We start from the raw sequence: 19,996 nt of genomic DNA, 5'->3' as shown, positions 1-19,996 counted from the left end.
TATTTTTTTTTTAAAGACTCGTGAGCTAGTGAACTATTTCCTCCCTATTCTGAATGTCGCGTCGTGCTGAAGTAGTCAATGTTTGTACTAAATACCTGTACCTTTCTTTCCTTACTAAATACTAATTTATAATATTTCATTATGTTCATTATTATTAATATCTTTATTATTACTATCATTCCAAATAACACCCACACTATATATACATAATTTGTTTCATTTTTTCCTTGATTACATGCAATTGTTTCATTCTTTTTATTTGTATTATTGATTTCGTTATTAAAATGTTGTGACTCCTTGTTGATATCCGATTCCTGTTCACTTCCTGTCGTGTAAAAGTCAAAACTCGAATGTTCGTTTGTTTGGACTGCGTGCGTAGTACTATTTACTTCGTTATCTGAATATGTTTTTTCAACTTCCTCTAATCTCATAGTGTTTTGTTCTATTGCTGTGCTCATTGTTATTCTATCGTGATTTTTGCTCATTTCTGTAGTACTAATGTGACTGTCTTCATTTATAGTTGTATTTTCTGTAATTATTTCTCTTAACTTTTGGTCAGTCCTCTTCGTTGTTATCGTGTTACTATTATTTGATATTGATTTATTATTACATAGTAATCCATTTTTTCTACTTTAATTCGTTCGTCTGCGCCATTCATAGTTTTCACATGTATGGTACATGATTTCTCCAAAAGATATGAATATTCTCCCAAATAACCAACATTATCAGTTTTTTGATATGGTATAATGATTCTATATTACATCCTTCATTCTGAAATTGTGGTACAACTATTCTATCATTTTGGTGATTCGATACTCCCACCATTCCTGCTTTAACTCCGATTTTGTCATTAAAATAGATTTTTATTTCTGATATAGTGATATCCCTTCGTACTCTGGTATATTGTCATTGAAACTATCTGTTACTCCTTGAACTGTGGTCCATAATCAACCCAACCTATAATATATATACAGGGTGATTCTTTTATCAAACAACACTCATTATTTGAAAAAGTATTGACTTTTTTCAAAATTTTTTTTTTTCAAAATTGTAGATTTATGCTGTTCTAGAATTGAATATTTTTTTTATATTTTTCACCCTTATATTTATTAGGTAAACCACTATCAACTTTTGATTTTCAAATGGTAACCTATACTTAAAATTTCATAATTGAATAAAACTATTTTTTTCATTAATTATTACGTTCAAATTTTCATTTTTCGTTAATCAGTTGATGAGATATTGCTCCTCAAAGTTGGGTGGTTTTGGGAGGTAGTTGGGTGTGTGTACAGTAAATGTGTTATACCTCATCAGTAGATACCGCAGTTATTAGGATTTGTATGCCCCGGGGCTAAAGATATTACATTTTAAAATCAATTCAAGTAGGTGCAGTAAGGTTGAGTTGTGCCCCTAAATGTATTGTATAATATCCATTTGGCTGGGTGTCCGCCGTTCGCCCCACTAAAGGTGATTTCGTCACTGGTCATAATAATTCTTATCGATTATAAAAACCAGAAGTTAAAAGTTTTAAATCCTATATCGTTCGAACCCAAGGTATGATAATTGATAACTTATTGTCATAATGTCATATTTTAAGTAATTGGACCATTAGTGTCACTTGCGCATACTCGCGTGTAATTCCCTCGACCTCATTAAATACCTATTAAGTATGGAGTACCGACAATTTGTGACAACGGACACAACGATACGTGATTGTTGTCTGATTAGTGATTAGACTGATATGCGCGTATATCTTATAATATCTATGGTGGATTTGCGATTAGGTAATAACAAATACTAGATAGTACCTACTATCATCTACTATGTTTATCGTGCTCTGTGCTGATATCGTGGTTCCGTGGTTACATGATATGGAAGTATACCTTATACTGGGTTAGCGTTAATCACATAACAATCCGTTAGTAGACAAATGGTTAAGATAATAACTCGGAACTAATTTAATCGTGACTCGTGGTCGTAGGTATTTTATTTTTGAAATACCTATTAGTTCTTGTATAATATAATATAATTATTGTCTTATTCACCACATATTGTATTTTACGTATTTTATTTAATAATTTAATACTTTATCAATCATATAAGTACCTAAATTTACTTATTACACTTGAATTAGATGCTTGGTGATTACATTTGTACAATTTATTGGTAAGTACTAAGTTTTACTAGTTGGTAGTGGCAAAAATTAAAATAAATAATACAATGAGTATGTCATTAACTTTAGACATTTTGATTTCAGTTTAATCATTTATACATAATACACTATTTTTGTTCAAATGTATACCTAACCAAGGAACACTGGTACTTACTGGATAATACATGAGTTGTTATACAATGAAGTGGCATAATATGACAACACAGAAATATTGCGATAATATTTCCATATTATTTAAAATTAGTCATTACAATACTCAGCTGGACACTGGGTTTTTTATGAAAGTCTATACCTACTCTACAAATGTTATATCAAAATCTCCACTTTTTAGTTCCTAAACTAAAAGTGAATAGAAAATTATTTATCTACATAATATGTGATGATTCAAAATCAGTTTCACATAGGTCATTTTATCTAACTTAAATATGCCATAATGGAATCAGCTACCTATGACACACAATTCAGAAGATCCTGTATGTTAAAATTATATTCATACTGCTATGTTTAATTACATTTTAAAATGGTAACTGTGAAAAATAAAAATAATTTTTCACATATTGGATTTAAATATTTCAACAGACTACAGAACAAAATAAAGTATGTATAAATATTTTTAATTGTAATATTATTAAATTATTATATTGAAAATTCAATTTTTTAGATATTCAAGACAATTGCAAAGAAGTGGGAAAAATGTAGCTGGACTAAGTGCATACATATTACAAATGATGTGTATTGAAACTAAAAATGTTGTGAATGTTAATGTTTTGTACTTTGTATGATATTTTAATTAATTTAAATGAGGTGACAACATCAATCATTACAAATCAAAAGATAAAATAATGTATGTTGTGTTTAATACACACAATATAATATGTAGATTGTGTAAATCAAATAAAGAATTTAAAAAAAAATAAAATAGGTATGTGATTTATAATTATTTTTCAGTTATTACTTTAACAATAGTATAAATGCTCAATGTAAAGTATTTAAAAAAATATAAATGTATTATTATTAATATACATATATATTTTTTAATGATATTAGTATTACATTGTATAATGATAAATACTTAATTACTTTTGTCAATGATTGGTGTTGTCATTAAATAATAATTAGTACTAAATTCAAATAAGAATATTATTAACACCATTTTTAAATTTTACTAAGTCTGGGGTGATTGAAAAGTTTGTTTTAATTTTTTGAATACATGTTTTATCTTTACTCATATTTTGCATAACTGCAAAACGAACATTTTGATTAAGCTGTATCATCATTTTGAAATAGATTTTTCATAGTCCTGGGCTTATTAAAGTAAAATTGTTTAATGGTTCACGATAATATCAGTATAAAATGTGAGAAATTTGGTCGTGAACAGGGTTCAGGGCTAAACAGAACCTAAAATCATCAAATCAAACATTTAAATAATCAAAATTAAGCAATCTAAAAAATGGTTATTCTCTCCCTAGTTTTTGTTAGTGGTTATCACTTGCATCATATTAAAGTAGAAAAAATACATTAAAAAATTTAAAATGTGTTAAAAAGAACACTCTAAAATGTGGGGTGCTATAATATTTCATATTTTAAAAACATTAAATTGATGGCATTTCACTATAATAATGATAGTAAATCTAAAAAAACAAGGGGTGCTAAATTAGAGCTTGGCGTGCTAAAGACCCTTCTATGACAATGGTCTCAAACCCTATTCATGACATTGAGAATATGATTTTTTTTATAATTATTTAAGTTTATTAGTGCCTTATGTATTTGCATGTATATCATTATTATTTAAATACCTACCTATTGATTAAATTCATGCGCTTGGTCAAAAAGACCTAGTCCTACCAAGTATATTACAACTATTGAAGTGACCTATGGCGAATTATTTATATTATACTAATATTTGATTTGGAATTGTAAATGCATTAAATTGAAATTGTAAACATAAAAAAAAGTTGTTTATACCTAATATTAAATTAGTTCAGAGTTATATTTATTAGGTATTATAATATTATAATGTTAACTTGTTGAAAATATTATTTAAATTTATGTTGGTATTGTATTTCCAGATTTGTAATAAATTGTAATTTTAATACCACTGTACAATTAGTGTTATATTATGTGTAAAATTAATTTTTATCTTGATTCTTCGGGACTATAAAAAAAGTTAAAATGTTAAATTCTCACAGACCCTAGTGTTATGTACTTGTCAAACTTCTTTATTCGATGTGCATGTGCCTAAATGATATTTTATATAAGAAGAGGTACAATATTTGATTTGTTCAAAAAAAAAAAATTATTATTAAAAATATTAAATCCTCATAGGTATTCTGGTATTTACATGTTTATAGTATCCATATGGTAAACAGTAGAAAATATAAATATTAAATGTATAATAATAATTAACACATTATTTTGTACTAGTTAAATCTACCAAAGCTATACACAGTTATATGTATATTATTAAAATATGTATAAAAAAAAAATTAAGTTAATTTATTGTTAATATTATGGTCCATTATATCATAATTTGTACATTTATTATTAATTGTTATTGTATACATTTATCATTGAAATACAGATTTTTAATAATTTTAGAAGTTTTATTATCAGTAATCTACTTGATTATTCAGTTATAATAGTACATGATTTTTTCCATGATTATATTAATTTATAATATATGTATATGTATAATTAATATCTCTTTGCATGGTTATTACCAATGACCATAGAATTAAGGTTATTACTTTTGATAATAACATAGAATACTTAAATAACTAGAATTAATTTGGCCACTAGTGTAGTAGTGTGTAGGGTGGTAGGATTAATAAGTCCAAAGTCATATTCAGTGCTTACTGCTATATTTTTGTTTTTATTTTTAATTTAAAAATCTTAGAATTTTGAAAATGCATTGCTTAATTCATCTAAATCACTTTCCAATACTGTAGGCCAACAAGATGGCAACTCATATGTAGTTGGTTGTGTATGGCGTTTACGGTCTAGAGTGCAACATCGAACCTGTTATAGAAAATTATTTATTATTGTCTGTTGTACATTGAATATGGACCACCAAAATATTACCGTGTTTTCTCTCGTCCAATAAGCAAAACGCGACTTGGCTCGTTTAATCAATATTTGATCATTAGCTGATATTGGCTTCACTTTTTTGACTAGAACTCCAAAGTCCGAGTGCACTGGACACCACCATTCTGTGCACTAAATTAAATGTTATGTAAGTATACATTTTAAATAATCAATTCTGAATTCTGGACATTTTGTTTTTAAACAGAAAATGTGTAATCGACAGTTGTAGTTATTATAATTTAAATCATGTACCTGTTTTTCCTTTAGATTTGTGCATTCCTTATTAAACGGAGCTGCTGAAGAAAGACGATTAGATGAACAGGAAAAATCTGCTGAAGAATGAAGATCTGGTGTGGGTGCATTACAATATTTTTCAATTGCAACCGGCGATTTTTGTTGTTGGCTTTTTTCCGAGGTTACAACCGTTGGATTTAAGCCTTCAACAATGCTATTTTCTAATTTAGCCAATTTAGTGTCCAATAACTGCTCAATTTGGCTTATTGTCACCATTTTTATGCTTTCCTCTTCCTGTGTGCAGTATTATTTAATATTTCACTATAGATTTCATGTTAAATATATTTGTCTTACCAATTTCGTTATTGTGACCTTTAAATAATCAATTTCTGACACTTTATTTTCAATTGAGTTATTTAACTTTTCAATTTTCTTTTTCAACTGTCCCTATAGTAAATATAATTATTTACAAATATAATGTTACATTAAATATGTTAGAATGTTAGATATACATATGATTCTAAATAGCCACCCTAAATACATTTTGTGAAAATTGATTTGTAATTGTTTTAATTGTGATTAATTAATGAATCACTGTTTGTATTATCGTCTCTCTAATTTCTAGTAAATTCTATAATATTTTAAATGCACTTTATCGTATATTTATAATAAACATCAGCACATGAGCTAATTGAACTTCCTAAAAATTGTTCTTTACATGTATAATTGAATAATTAACTTAAAATGATTTACTATTTGTAACTCTGCGGATCCTGCTTCTTCTATATGTTTATCGATTTCATCCTCAAGTCTTTGATTTTCTTCAGCCAAACTATTATTTTTGGACTCCAACTCATGTAATTTCTGATAAAATATTTTTTAAATAATTATTTTATTCTTTTTTCATGTTATATTCTTTAAAAATCGTTAGTTTAAGACGTACTAAATTAATTTGAGTTACAATTTAAACTATAGAACTTACTTGCATTGATGATTCCATTAAAATAATAATTGATAAATATCCTTCCTTATAGAACTGCGCCTCTGTCACATTTGTAGACACTATTGTATCTAGCTTTAAAAATTGTTCATAAGAACTTGGATACTTATCCATCTTAATGCTTTATAAAATATTTATTTAGTACTCTGAGATTCTAATACTACTTAGAACACACAAAATGTGAAACACCAATAGTACATGAATATATGTATACTAAGGTAATACCTTTATCTCAATCATGTGAAAAATGTCATATTTATCAAACCTTCAATCATTGTATCAATGAGGAAAAACCAATACTATATGGTTACATTTTTATATTTAAAATGTGTTGTAAAATGTTGTACATGAACATGATACATTGTATTTGTCTATATTTAAAATTTGTTAATTTATTAAATAATAAATATCAGTTATTACATTTAAAAGTTGTTTATTTATTACATTTAAAAGTTTTTTTATTGTTTATTACATTTAAAAGTTGTTTTTAAATTATGTTTTATTCAAATAATGAAAAAAGTGATATGCTCAGTTGTTATATTGAAATGGCAAAAAATACCAGAGCTGCAGCAAGGTTAGAAATTATTTATTAAATTAAATTAATATCCAGGGTTAAGATGTTCAACACTATTAGTTAAAATTATTATTTATACTAATTTTAATCATTGTTGCTGATTTATAAAATAACATTTTTAAGTCTTATTAAATCACAATTTAAATTTTAAAACGTGAATTTCTTTGGTATCTAAAAAAACGTGTTGTTTATCAACCCTGCATATTTCTGTATTTTAGTGATGTTACGTGATGTAAGAAAACAAAAAATATAAATATTTTTTTTTAAATGGATAACAAAAAAACACAAATATATAAGTGATTATACATATATTATACATCTAGTGTTATATTAATTATAGATTATATAAAACCCGATATCCTGATCGTCCTTGTCCAGAACATACAAGATTTTATATTCTGTACAAAAATCTGCAAAAATACGGAAGTTTTATAAAACCAAAAAGTAGAGTTTCGACAGTCATCAATGTCGATAATTCATTTTCGGTGTTGGCCAAATTTATTGAAAATCCTCATATTTCTTTGAGAACTGTAGCAGGTATTTGGTTTTCCTATTAAATAAACATTATAAATTACAAAATAAGTATTCTAATTTTTAAATTATAGATGAATTAAACATGACATATTCTTCGGTTCAAAGAATTGCCAAACAAAATAAATACCATGCATACCTGGCTAATCCTGTTCAGCAGCTCTTAGCAAGTGATTATGAAAGGCGACTCAATTTTATTGCACATTGCATGGTAAAATTAGAAGAGGATCCTCAATTTTTAACAAATATCCTTTGGACTGATGAGGCGAAATTTCACAATAATGGACAAGTAAACCACCACAACAATCACTATTGGAATCATTCAAATCCCCACTGGATAAATGAGACCAATAAGCAAGTTCGTTGGGGTGTGAATGTCTGGTGTGGGATTATTGATGAACATTTAATTGGTCCATATTTTTTCGAGGAAAATCTTAATGGCAATAAGTATCTTGGTTTTTTGAAAAATGATGAACTATTGGATAATACTATTGGAAAATATTTCACTTCAACAGCGTTTGAATTTGATTTGGCAGCAAGATGGTGCACCAGCACATAATACCTTGGCTGTACGTGCATACCTCAATGAGATGTATGGAGACAATAACTGGTTTGGAACTCACAGCCCCATTATTCAATGGCCACCTCGTTCCCCTGATTTAAGTGTTCTTGACTTCTATTTTTGGGGCCATCTAAAAAATGAAGTGTATAAAGAAAAATGCAATAGTGTGGAGGAACTTAAACTAAGAATTAAAGATTGTTGTGACAAAATTGAAAAATCAATATTGAAAAAAACTACTTCCGCTGAAGTATTGAAACGTTTAGATTTTTGTTTAACTGAAGATGGCAAGCAATTTGAACATAAGATAAAATATAAATAATATGTATTCCTTAATGTATTCTTTATTCAAATTGTATACAAATACATAACTGTACACATACATATATGTATTATAATTAATGTATAATAATAGGTATGTATGTTACATTTTTTCCATTCTTAACCAAAGAGTTTGTTAAAAATTATAATATTTAACATGAATTCTTATACTTACAAACGAATGAATTTCTGGTAGGTACATCAAGTTAAATAAATTGGTCTTGGAATTTTATTGAAAATAACAAAATAAGTAAGTTGGTAAATTAAACATGTTTAAATACCTAACTAGAGTCTAGAACTCCAGTTAACTAGCTGAAGTTCGTTAAAACTACAAAGGCACAGAATATTATTTATTATGATAATATTATTGTGAAAATGTGAAATTTATTAAGTTTACAATACTACTGTAGTACACCAGTAATTAGTAGTATCGGTCGTTGACGCAATGGCACCATGCTATAAATTATAATAGCCAGTAACAGTAAACAGACTACAGACAACACTACAGCAGTGATTTAAAACAGTTAACAGTTGTTGCAACTGTAGTACAGACTGTCTAATTGAGTAACAAAAACAGGATTTTATTTGTGACATAAATTAACAGTAAGTTACTGCTACTATTTATTTTGTAAATACACATACTGGTAACACTGCATTTTCTTTATGATAGACAGTTGTAATGAATGATCACGGTCTTAGATTATAAGAGTGATAAACCATGGACAACTTATGGACTAAAATAATTCTGTATTTCCGTATGTTACTCTATGGTGTGTTGTAGTCGGCATAGAATAGAGATTAAATCGTGATCAAATCTACAAACAGAAGCAGTCCAATTAGCTAGGTATACGTATACCCAATAATATGATCGTCTGTTATTGTATGTAGGTATTATCAGCTATCAGGTACAAAGATAATCACCGCTATATCTTGGGTCGAACGATATCGAATTTATTACTTATAACTTCTGGTCTTTATAATTGATAATAATTATTACGACCAATGACCAGTGCCGCAATCACCTTCGTGGGGTAAAACTGTGTGACTCCCTGAAAAATCGGCATAATAAAAGACATTTAGGGGCTCTAAGTACTTTATGAACTGATTTGAAAAGTGTAATATCTTTTAACCCTGGGACATAAAAATCCTAGTAGAGATAATATCTACTGACGAGGTACCTATAACACATTTACACACAATAACTACCTCCCAAAACCACCCAACTTTGAGGAACAATATCTCATCAACGGATTAACGAAAAATGAAAATTTGAACGTAATAATTAATGAAAAAAATAGTTTTATTCAATTATGAAATTTTAAGTATAGGTTACCATTTGAAAATCAAAAGTTGATGGTGGTTTACCTAATAAATATAAGGGTGAAAAATATAAAAAAAATATTCAATTCTAGAACAGCGTAAATCTACAATTTTGAAAAAAAAAAATTTTGAAAAAAGTCAATACTTTTTCAAATAATGAGTGTTGTTTGATAAAAGAATCACCCTGTATACTATTTATCATTTAAATATGCTACGACGTTCACATCCCACGTCGACTTTTATTATCCGTATTTTGCTATGTAATTCGATTATTACTATATTTAATTATTTATACATTATATCTATATACGGTTTCCTATTATTATTCTATCGTTTTACTATTTATTTATTATTATACTATATAATTTATTATTCGTGGTATATTTAATCATTTTGTTCGTTCTTTTTATCATCGTTTTCGTAATATTTTTTCACGTCATTTTTATGTACTGTTACTTTTTTTCGATTTCGCGATATAACTACGTTCTCTGAATCTAATACCTCCAAAATTTCGTATGGTCTCCTCCAAAATGGACTTAACTTATTCCTTTGAGTATGATCTTTGAGTAGTATTAAATTTCCTATCTCTAACATTTCCGTTTTTACTTTTTTATCGTAATATTTTTTACTTTTTTCTTTACTTTTAATTAATCTCACCCTAGCTATGTGATGTGCTTCCTGCAATTTTTGCTTTAAATCATAAACGTAATCGTCATAATTATACCTAGGTTCTGGGTTTGATTTCAACCTAACCGGAATATTAATCTCCCTACCATACAACAACGCGTACGGTTGGTATTTCGTGGATGCATGCTCCGTTGGATTATATACGAACATTGCGTAAGGTAGCAGCTCATCCCAATTGTCTAAACTTTTGCTCACATAGGCCCGTATGCATAGTCCACTGTTAAGGGTTACCTAAAACTGCTTAGGTGTTACCTAGCTACGGGGCATGTAGCCAATACTTAGCGAGCCCGTAAATTTGAATTGCATAGTCCAAATTTAAGTAACCCTTAGTTAGGTAATACTTAAATAAGTAATCCTTAAAATTAAGTTTTTTTCCATGATATTTTATGTTATCAGTTGAGTTATCACTTATCAGTGGTTCATTTATATATTCGTTGGAATTTTCATTTTTAAATTGTCAATTTGTCATTAAAAATTTGTTAATAAACGCACACATAAATTTAGTTCAAAATGAAAAGTGTTAAAAGAGAAAGAGGGCCAAATTGGGATACACAGGAAAAAGAAATATTTTTCCACTGTGTATCCAAATTCAAACATGTTATAGAAGATCCAAAAAAGGATTTTAATTCGAACCAAAAAAAACATGAAATTAAGAAAATTAAAGAAAATTAAAGAAAATATTATTTAAGTACCTATGTACGAGAGTAATGTGGGTGGTCAGGGACAGACCAGTTGACTTAGGTCGGCGATGACCAATATTGTTGTTGGATGATGGATTGTAGTGTGGTAGCTCCAGGATGTTTATGTTGTAAATGGAAGTCGTCGATGAGCAGATCTGTGAATCGATGTGAGCGTGGCAAGAGTATGGGATGTTTCTGTTCATAGGGAATGTCCGCGTGAACTAATCGACCTCCAACTCGAAGAATTTCACGTTCATCAATGAATGGATTTAGGCCACGGAGTTTACTGGTACTTTTGTTATTTGAATCTCGGAGCCGTTTAAGTTCATCGGCAAATGCGTCTTGTTGCACGGCAAGTATGATGACTTTCAAGGAGTGAGCTAGCTCCACAGGCGACAGGTTTCTGGTGCTTTGCTTAATTCGTACAACGACTCGTATACAGTATGCGACGATGCGGATAATTTTTTGCAGTGAAGAAATCCGAAGAAACAGTTGGTCGAAGATGGTAGTGGATGAGGTTAACAAAAGAGTAGTGTGTCGGATTTGTCGGATTTCGAGGTCAGTCGTATGTGACGCGCTGAGTGTGGAACATGGTGGCCACTCACTGTCTTCCTTGGACAGGAAAGCAGGTCCGTTCCACCACATTGAATGTTGCATTAATTCTGTTGGGTAGAGTCCACGAGACGCACAGTCAACTGGATTTTGACCGGTTGGGACGTAACGCCACAGCGATGGTGGTGTGAGACTCTGAAGCTGGCTGGTTCTGTTTGCGACGAATGTAGCCCACCTATGTGGTGAAGATTTTATCCACGCGAGAGTGGTAGTCGAATCGGTCCAGGCATGCATCGCTTCGACGGAGAGGACAGACTTGAGGACTTCATGCACATAGTGTAGCAGTTGAGCGGCCAACACAGCTCCACACAACTCGAGACGGGGAATGGTTACTCGTTTTAGGGGTGCAACTTTTGATTTCGCGGTGATAAGATGGCATTTAATTCCTTCTCGGTGCTCACAACGCAGATATACGGCTGCCGCGTATCCTTTCTCAGAACTGTCTGAAAATGCATGGAGTTCGTATTTGACTTCTCCGTCCATGGTGATTCGGCGTGGAACACTCAAATTCTGGATAATTTTCAGGTCGCATTGATACCGCTGCCAGATTGTAAGAATCTGTTCAGGAATTGGGTCGTCCCATCCGATCCCAGACGTCCATAGCAACTGCATTAAATGTTTTGCTAAGAAGGTGGTCGGTGCAAGGAGACCAAGCGGGTCGAAGATGCGAGCGAGATCCGATAGAATCGAGCGTTTGGTAGGTTTTGTGCTAGGACGCTGGACGGAATAGGAGAAATGGTCCTGTTTCGGGTTCCACCGCATGCCGAGGATTTTCAACCCGGCTTCCAACTCGTCATCGAACAGAACGTCAGTAGACATAGATCGGTCACATTCCGGAATCGATTGGAGGACCACGGATGAGTTACTGGCCCATTTCCGGAGCTGGAAGTGTCCTCGGGAGCATAGTGAGATCAATTGTTCTTGACGTTCAAGCGCGGATTCCGGGGTGTTGGCCCCTGTAAGGATGTCGTCAACGAACGTATCATGCATGATGATCTGAGCGGCGGTGGGGTATGTGTTCTTTTCGAGTTCGGCTAGGTACTGCAAAGTGCGTAAGGCCTGATGAGGCGCACAGGACGTACCATACGTGACAGTGCGTAAACGATATTCTTCGATAGGTTTATCACGTTCAAAGCGCCATAGAATTCTTAGATAATCACGATCTTCCGGGTGGATTTCAATCTGCCGGTACATTTGTTTAATGTCCGCAGTGAACAGAATCTTATGGGTTCGAGCACGAATGAGGATCTGTGGTAGATCCTGTTGTAGTTTTCGACCAGTGTACAAACTGCTATTCAGTGTTCGTCCTGCAGTGGTAGTAGCGGATGCATCGAAGACTACCCTGAGTTTTGTCGTACGACTTTCTGGACGAAGAACGCAGTGATGTGGTATGTAGTAACAGTATGGCGTCATTCTTTGGTTCATAGGAACAACTTCCATATGCTGACTAGTGAGGTAATCGGTCATAAACTCCAGGTACTGTTTTGAGAGACCTTCATCACGTGATAATCGGTTCTCCAAGTAGTGAAGTCGCTTTAGTGCCATGCCTTTCGAGTCTCCGAGGATCGGACGTGGCTGTTTAAATGGTAGTGCAACACTGAATCGCCCAGATGTTAGACGTTTGACGGACGATAAAAATATTTCTTCAGCTAAAACTTCATCGGGACTCAGGTGTTGCAGTTGAGGTGGCTCTTCTATTTCCCAAAATTTAGTAAGAGAGTTTTCGAGTGCCGTTTCAGTGGTCACTAACATCGACGTGACTGTATTTGTTGTGATTGGTGTCGTTGGTCCCATTAAAACCCATCCAAAGATAGTTCCGAACGCCGTCGGATGTGATTGGTGACCAGCAACACGGCCACCACTCAGGATCGCTGGGGCGACATCTGCACCAAGCAGAATGTCAATGGGCCCTTGAATATTGAAACTTGGGTCGGCTAACTCAAGCTTATTTAAATGGGGCCACGCAGTGAAATTGAATGTTGTTTGAGGTAGGTAGTCAGTGATTTTTGACACAATCAAGACATCGAGAGGAACAGACGGGTCCGGCTTCCCGACCGGTGACAGTACAATAGATGTGACGCCTGACACGATACTGACTGAGGCACCCGAGAAAGCACTGACTTGTGTAGAACAACGACGACGGGTTAACGATAAGCGATCGGCACTTTGCTTCGTAATGAAGCTAACCTGTGCGCCCGTATCCAACAATGCCCGGAGGATATATTTCTGATTGTCGACTGACACGACACTGACAAGCAACGTAGAAAGTAGTATGGACTGAGGATTTTTTGCTGCCACAAACATTGAAGTTGGCGGCGGACCGCTTGTGCCCGTGGGTGCACTGGCGGGGAAATGCAGTAGTGAATGATGTTGTTTTTTACATGAATGGCAAGTTTTTTTTGATGGACATGCTCCTACAGAATGCCCAGAACCCAAACAGTTTATGCATAGCTGATGGGTCTTCGCCGTTTGGAACCGTTCAGTGGGGCCTTGAGCCGCGAAGAGCGAACACTGGCGAATTGAGTGGGTCTGTTGACATAGTGGACAAAGTATGGTTGGAGATGGCGGATGGTTGGTGGTTGCAATATAAGCTTTGGCTGACGAGGAAAAATGCTGCCATTTTGGATGTTGTGATCTTGGAGTAGGTTTAACTTGACTAACAGGACCTGCAGGTGTCACCGATGAGTAGGCTCCTGAACGCGCTTCAGCTGACCGCACATGCAGGCGTAAAAAATCGACGAATTCGGTAACCTGTGGTTGGTGTCTGTCGCCAACAATCATTTCCCACCGCGCCCGGAGGTCATAGTCTAAATATTTTTCAAACATATGTATTAATATTGGACTCCAGTGTCGTGTTGTTAGATCCAGGTTATCTAACGCTGCTGTGTGTTCCAAGATCGAGTGGATCAACGATTTAATTGAAGTAGCATCGTTAGATAGGACTTTATGCGGAGTCAGCAGAGCTTCAAGATGAACTCTGGCTAGATCTCTTTTGTTCCCATATCGACCTCGTAATATTTCCCACGCACTGTGGTAATTAGCGGCCGTCAAGGTAAGGTGTGCAACAAGTGATTGCGGTTCGCCTTCGAGAGACGTTTTCAGAAACTCAAATTTCTCCACATCGGGAAGATTGGGCGTGTGCGACAGTATCGAGTTGAAAAGATCATCGAATCCTTGCCACTCAGTGATTTTGCCAGAAAATGTTGGGAACTTTCGTTTCGGCAACTGATAATGGGCAAGGTTCCCACCGTAGGTTGATTGATTTATAGTCGAAGAGAGTGTTTGGTCATGGGGCGAAGATATCGTGATGTGATGTACATCCGCGAAGGCGATGAGTTCGTAATAAAGATTATCGAATTTCGCAGAGAGTGTCCGACTGTCTTTGGTATCAGTGACATCGATCGGCGCTGTACCCTGACTAACAGCTGTTTCCATGTACTGGATATCAGCTTCGACATTTCTACGGATTTCATTCACGTGTTGTACCATTTGTTCTATTTTGGCACGTTTGCCAGCATTTTGAGGGTCTGCCTTGTACTCTCCTGCAGCAGAGATGAAGGAGGTGACTCGGTCCGTACCACGGAGCACGCGAGACTTGGCTTCAACATAACCCATTGAAACGGGAGGTGACATTGTGACAATGGTCAGAATAAATCCGAGGTGACAATCAGAATATACAAGCACGGAACTGAATCAGTGAGACGTAGATGAAGTAACCAAATAAACAGCGAAGAATCAGAAACGAACGATACCAACCAATGATGTAGCGTGTAGATGCTACTCTATTTATTTTTTCTAACGGTGATGGACAATAGGAAAAGGTCACGGTTTGTTTCCTTTATATCCGGCCCGAAGGACCAAATTTATGTACGAGAGTAATGTGGGTGGTCAGGGACAGACCAGTTGACTTAGGTCGGCGATGACCAATATGGGGTGCCCCTGGATTCCGGGGATATAGGCCACTTTATGTGCTCCTAGAATCTCAGAGGATAGGCCACTTAATGTGCCCCTAGATTCCCGGTGAATAGGCAACCTAATGTGCCCACGACGAATCCGCGTGGCGGCGGTAACCAAGCAGCCAGGAACGCAGGAAGGGAGGTGGTACAATGGGATTCAGGACGGTGCAGTTTAAGTATGGGGCCGGGGTCCCTGTGGTCTGATCGGTCTGGTGCAATGACCACAGGGCGCAATTACAATTAGGCTGAACTAAAATACTTAAAAAAACTACGGCAGGTGAAGGTCCGGTCCGGTGAGCAATGCAATCCGACGACCTGGAGCGGCCACTCACACAACGCACTGGGTTGCTGGCGGACTTACGCGCTTGACTCTGGCACCAGTCCCGAACTCGGGCAAGGAGTTGGATTTCCCACGAAGGCTGGCAGGAATGACGTGATAATATAGAGGTGTACTCACTCGATCGACTGCGGTTGCCTAAATGACAAGCACAAAGGTGCCAAGACGTCGGAGTCGGACGTTGACGCAATGTCAACGACGGGCGATGGTTCAATAACAGAAAACTGCGTACGATTTGAGGTTGCCGCAATGGCGTGAACAAGGATTTTATTTATTTACAACGATACATGAGCAAAAAACACCACGTCTCGTGTATACAGTATATGACGAGACGAGCGAACGAGAGTAGGTACAACAACAAAAAAAACGATCCGAATGATACAGCAAAACAACAAGAAAATTGATATCATTAACAACGATATCAATTGTACATAATAATTAATTTAAATAATAATAATAGGAAGATAGATAGTGATTAATGGCGCATGCACGGAAAGGAGACGAGATAAGATTTTGATTACCGCATGGGCACGCGGAGCTTGCGGGGGTTCAGTCATGGACCTTTGGTCGCGGCGATAATATGCATTACGATGTGTCGTAACAACCTATATATTTTGTTTTTTATACTTATTGTTATTTAGTTAAGCTAAAAAGCTTATAGCCATATAATGTTTATCACACATACCTAAGTGAATACCTATGTTTTTGTTACTTTTATAAATCAGTTGTTTTGTTTGTTTATTATATTATATACTTTTTTTTAAATTAAAATTCTTTAATACCCATACATATTTATTAAATATAAATAATGTGATGTTATAGTAAATTGGATTAAATTTTTGTTACTTTTATGAATAAATAAATGCGTAAATACCATGGATAAATATAATGATTTATTATTTTTTTTTAACTGAAATGCCTTATGATATAAGCTTGTCTTGCTGCAGGTCCTAGTATACTGTGGTCAATTTCTCCAGCAACTTCACCATCTTCCTCTTCTAAGTCTTCCTCTTCTTCATCACTGTCTGTGGTATATTGATTATATTTTCGAGAGATGTTGTGAAGTAATGCACAAGAAAGAATAATATTTACAGTTGTACCAGGTGCATTAGCAAGACAACTTCTCAAACAAGGAAATTTTCTTTTCCATATTCCAAATGTCCGTTCTATTATATTTCTTGTTCTAATCTGACATTTATTATACTTTCGCTCTGATGGTGTTACAGGGGTTCTTAAAGGTGTAAACAAATAAGGTTTACATGCATAACCTATTGAAAGGAAATTAGAAATATTTATTATATAAATAATCAAATTTAATAGTTAAAAAAAAATAATTACAATCAAAAATATCTTATGACTATAATTAGCATAACTTTTGAGAGGTAGAAAAAATTATTAATTAATAACTGAAACAAAAATTCTCAAGGCTTTTACCTATACATTAAATATAAATTTAAATTATAAGTACATTAAATATATAAATATAATCATACCTCCATCTCCAAGCAATAACGCATGGTCAATACTTTCAGAAAAGTATTTGTTTGCATGGCTTCCACTAAATATAAAGCTATCATGGTAGCTTCCTGGCCATCTTACAACTATATCTAAAAATTCCATCGATGGTCCACAAACAGCCTAGTATACAGACATACAGTAAGTATAAAAAATAACTTTTAAATAAATAATTCTTTATACTTTCTCTGTGATTGGGTTTAAATCCGCTGTTTGATAACTGATAACTAATTAGTGCATACCTGAACATTTAAAGAAAAATATCCTTTTCTGTTTCTGAACACTTCTGAATAAGGACCTCCAGGATTTTGTATTTTTATGTGCGTACAATCTATGCATCCACCAATTCCCGGCATCTTGTACATTTGGTAAAATTTTTCTTTTATAATATTCCATTCATCTGCATTTCTAGGGAAATGTACATGATTTTTTACATTACTTGCCAACATTTTACATATATTTTTAATTATTCTTGATACAGTTCCTTGGTTAATTCCTCTTAAGTCACCATTTACAATCTAAAATTCAAATTAACAAAACTTATTTTACAAACAACTGAATGGGACTTGAAATTGGTGCCTACTTGAAAGTTTGAAGATGCGTAAATAAAACCGCTGTGTTGTTAAGAGTTGTAGAATAGGTGGGATGGGCAAACCACGATTATTATTGTGATGAATAGTAGTTAATGGCATAATAATATCCATAACTACTTCTTTAGAGAACCTAAATTAAAAAATACATTATTCAATTTGTGTTTAATGTACCTACAGTTGAATCTATTAAAAAGGGTTTATTTCACCGTATAATTATTATAATGTAAAATATTTACAGTAGTACAATAAATAGTTCCTATAACAGATACCTACCTGTATCTTTTGTAAAATTGAAGATCAGAAAATAATTCTACAGGGTTTTCTTGATCCCCGATGTACATTTTAGGTGCATTATCTTCATCAGCAAACTGAGCAAAATCAATTAGTTCGAATATATCATCCATATTAACTATACTTTAGGTAGGATAATTTAATAAAAACAAAAACATAAATCGATGCAAATGGTAGAACGATAATTTTGTGAACAATTTTAACAAATTGATTACATTATTATTTGTATTTTGAAATGATTAAAAAAAAAAATAATAGTTTACGGGCTCGTTAAGGGTGGTCTATCCACCACTTAACTTTAAGGAAACCTTAAGTGACAGCTATCCCGTAAGTATGACTGTGCAACGAAATTTTAAGGGACTGTGCTTAGGTGACACTTAAATTCATTTTAAGTAACACTTAAATGACTGTGCATACGGGCAATAGTGTTTTAAATATTCTGCTAGCGATTTGTGACTACGTTCAAGTGCGCCGTTAGAAATCGGGTGATAACCGGAAGTCTAAATCTTATTAATCTTTAACAACTTGCATACCTCCGTAAAAGTTTTACTAAGAAATTCGGTCCGTTAAAACTATTTCTGGAATACCATGTAGGTATACAGACAAAATTTGTCACAAATATTTTAGCTACTACGTTCGCTGTATGACACTGTAAAGGTGTACCTAAACTAAACTTTGTCAAATCACATTGCATTGTAAGTATATAGTTGTTAAATAACCCCGTTGTAATTAATGGTCCTACAATGTCTAAAAATATTTTTTCAAATGGTTTTGTACTCGTTGTGGTGATAACCATCGGATATTGAATATGTTTGTTAGTATTTTTATTTGTTTGACAAGCTGTACAGTTTTTTATATACTCCTTCACTTCGTGTTTCAAATTTGGCCAGTTAAATTGTTTTTTTATCTTTTTCATTGTTCTATTAACGCCACCATGGCCCCTTAGTTTCGAATCGTGGAACTGTTTAAAAATAATTAATTTTTCTTCCTCACTGAATTCGAACTTGGTGCAAATTATTATTTCTATATTTGTATTACGAAAAATGTATCTTATAATTGATCTAATTTTAGCCCAATCTAGTCCGTCATACGGACAGCGGACAGTCCCAGCATATGCCTTGCTGGAAGAAGTGGTTTGTTTCGAAAAAAAATTACTTATTTTGAGTGAAGACATGGAGAGCGGTAAATTACTTTATTTTAGAAATCTAAAGCAATATTGTGATGAAACCAATGCAAATATTGACATTAATTACTTCTGCATAACTATAACAAAAATGAAGGATGAATTCGCCAAAAGATTCGAGCGATTCAAAACAAACAAAAGTACTCTCGCATTTATAGTAAATCCTCTCAACACAAACACACATGAGATCAACATTGAACCATTTGAAATTGATGCTAGATTGTTTCAAATGCAATTGCTTGATTTAAAAAACAAAGACCTGTGGAGTGACAAGTTCATAGAACTCTAGAGTAAGTTGGAAGAATTGGAGGTTCAGAAATGCATGCACGTCGCGCAGAACAAGTGG

The 19,996-nt window shown here is 33.4% G+C and overlaps 3 protein-coding genes and 1 long non-coding RNA gene across 4 annotated transcripts; 1 reads left to right on the top strand and 3 right to left on the bottom strand.

Annotated features, from left to right (window-relative positions):
* Positions 1-4,974: 4,974 nt before the first annotated feature.
* On the bottom strand, positions 4,975-5,666 carry LOC132933777 (uncharacterized). The gene is made up of 3 exons (XR_009662947.1): positions 5,510-5,666; positions 5,255-5,389; positions 4,975-5,191 (listed from the first exon to the last, which is right to left on the bottom strand). It is a non-coding gene; the product is annotated as an uncharacterized LOC132933777 (long non-coding RNA).
* A 1,370-nt stretch (positions 5,667-7,036) lies between these two features.
* On the top strand, positions 7,037-8,155 carry LOC132944411 (uncharacterized). The gene is made up of 3 exons (XM_061013734.1): positions 7,037-7,065; positions 7,406-7,602; positions 7,671-8,155. Exons 1-3 carry the CDS (start codon positions 7,037-7,039, stop codon positions 8,153-8,155), a joined length of 711 nt encoding a protein of 236 aa, XP_060869717.1.
* Positions 8,156-11,220: 3,065 nt separating this feature from the next.
* LOC132944402 (uncharacterized) lies at positions 11,221-15,408 on the bottom strand. The gene has a single exon (XM_061013723.1). The coding sequence runs from the start codon at positions 15,406-15,408 to the stop codon at positions 11,221-11,223; it is 4,188 nt and encodes a 1,395-aa protein (XP_060869706.1).
* A 1,566-nt stretch (positions 15,409-16,974) lies between these two features.
* LOC132944394 (putative nuclease HARBI1) lies at positions 16,975-17,688 on the bottom strand. The gene is made up of 2 exons (XM_061013710.1): positions 17,562-17,688; positions 16,975-17,336 (listed from the first exon to the last, which is right to left on the bottom strand). The coding sequence occupies exons 1-2, from the start codon at positions 17,686-17,688 to the stop codon at positions 16,975-16,977; spliced, it is 489 nt and encodes a 162-aa protein (XP_060869693.1).
* Positions 17,689-19,996: the final 2,308 nt, after the last annotated feature.

The sequence above is a fragment of the Metopolophium dirhodum genome, chromosome 1 (assembly GCF_019925205.1).
Source record: "Metopolophium dirhodum isolate CAU chromosome 1, ASM1992520v1, whole genome shotgun sequence".
Classification (NCBI taxonomy): domain Eukaryota; kingdom Metazoa; phylum Arthropoda; class Insecta; order Hemiptera; family Aphididae; genus Metopolophium; species Metopolophium dirhodum.
Note: the sequence above shows the minus strand (reverse complement) of the source record. Positions and strands in the feature narration are given on the sequence as shown.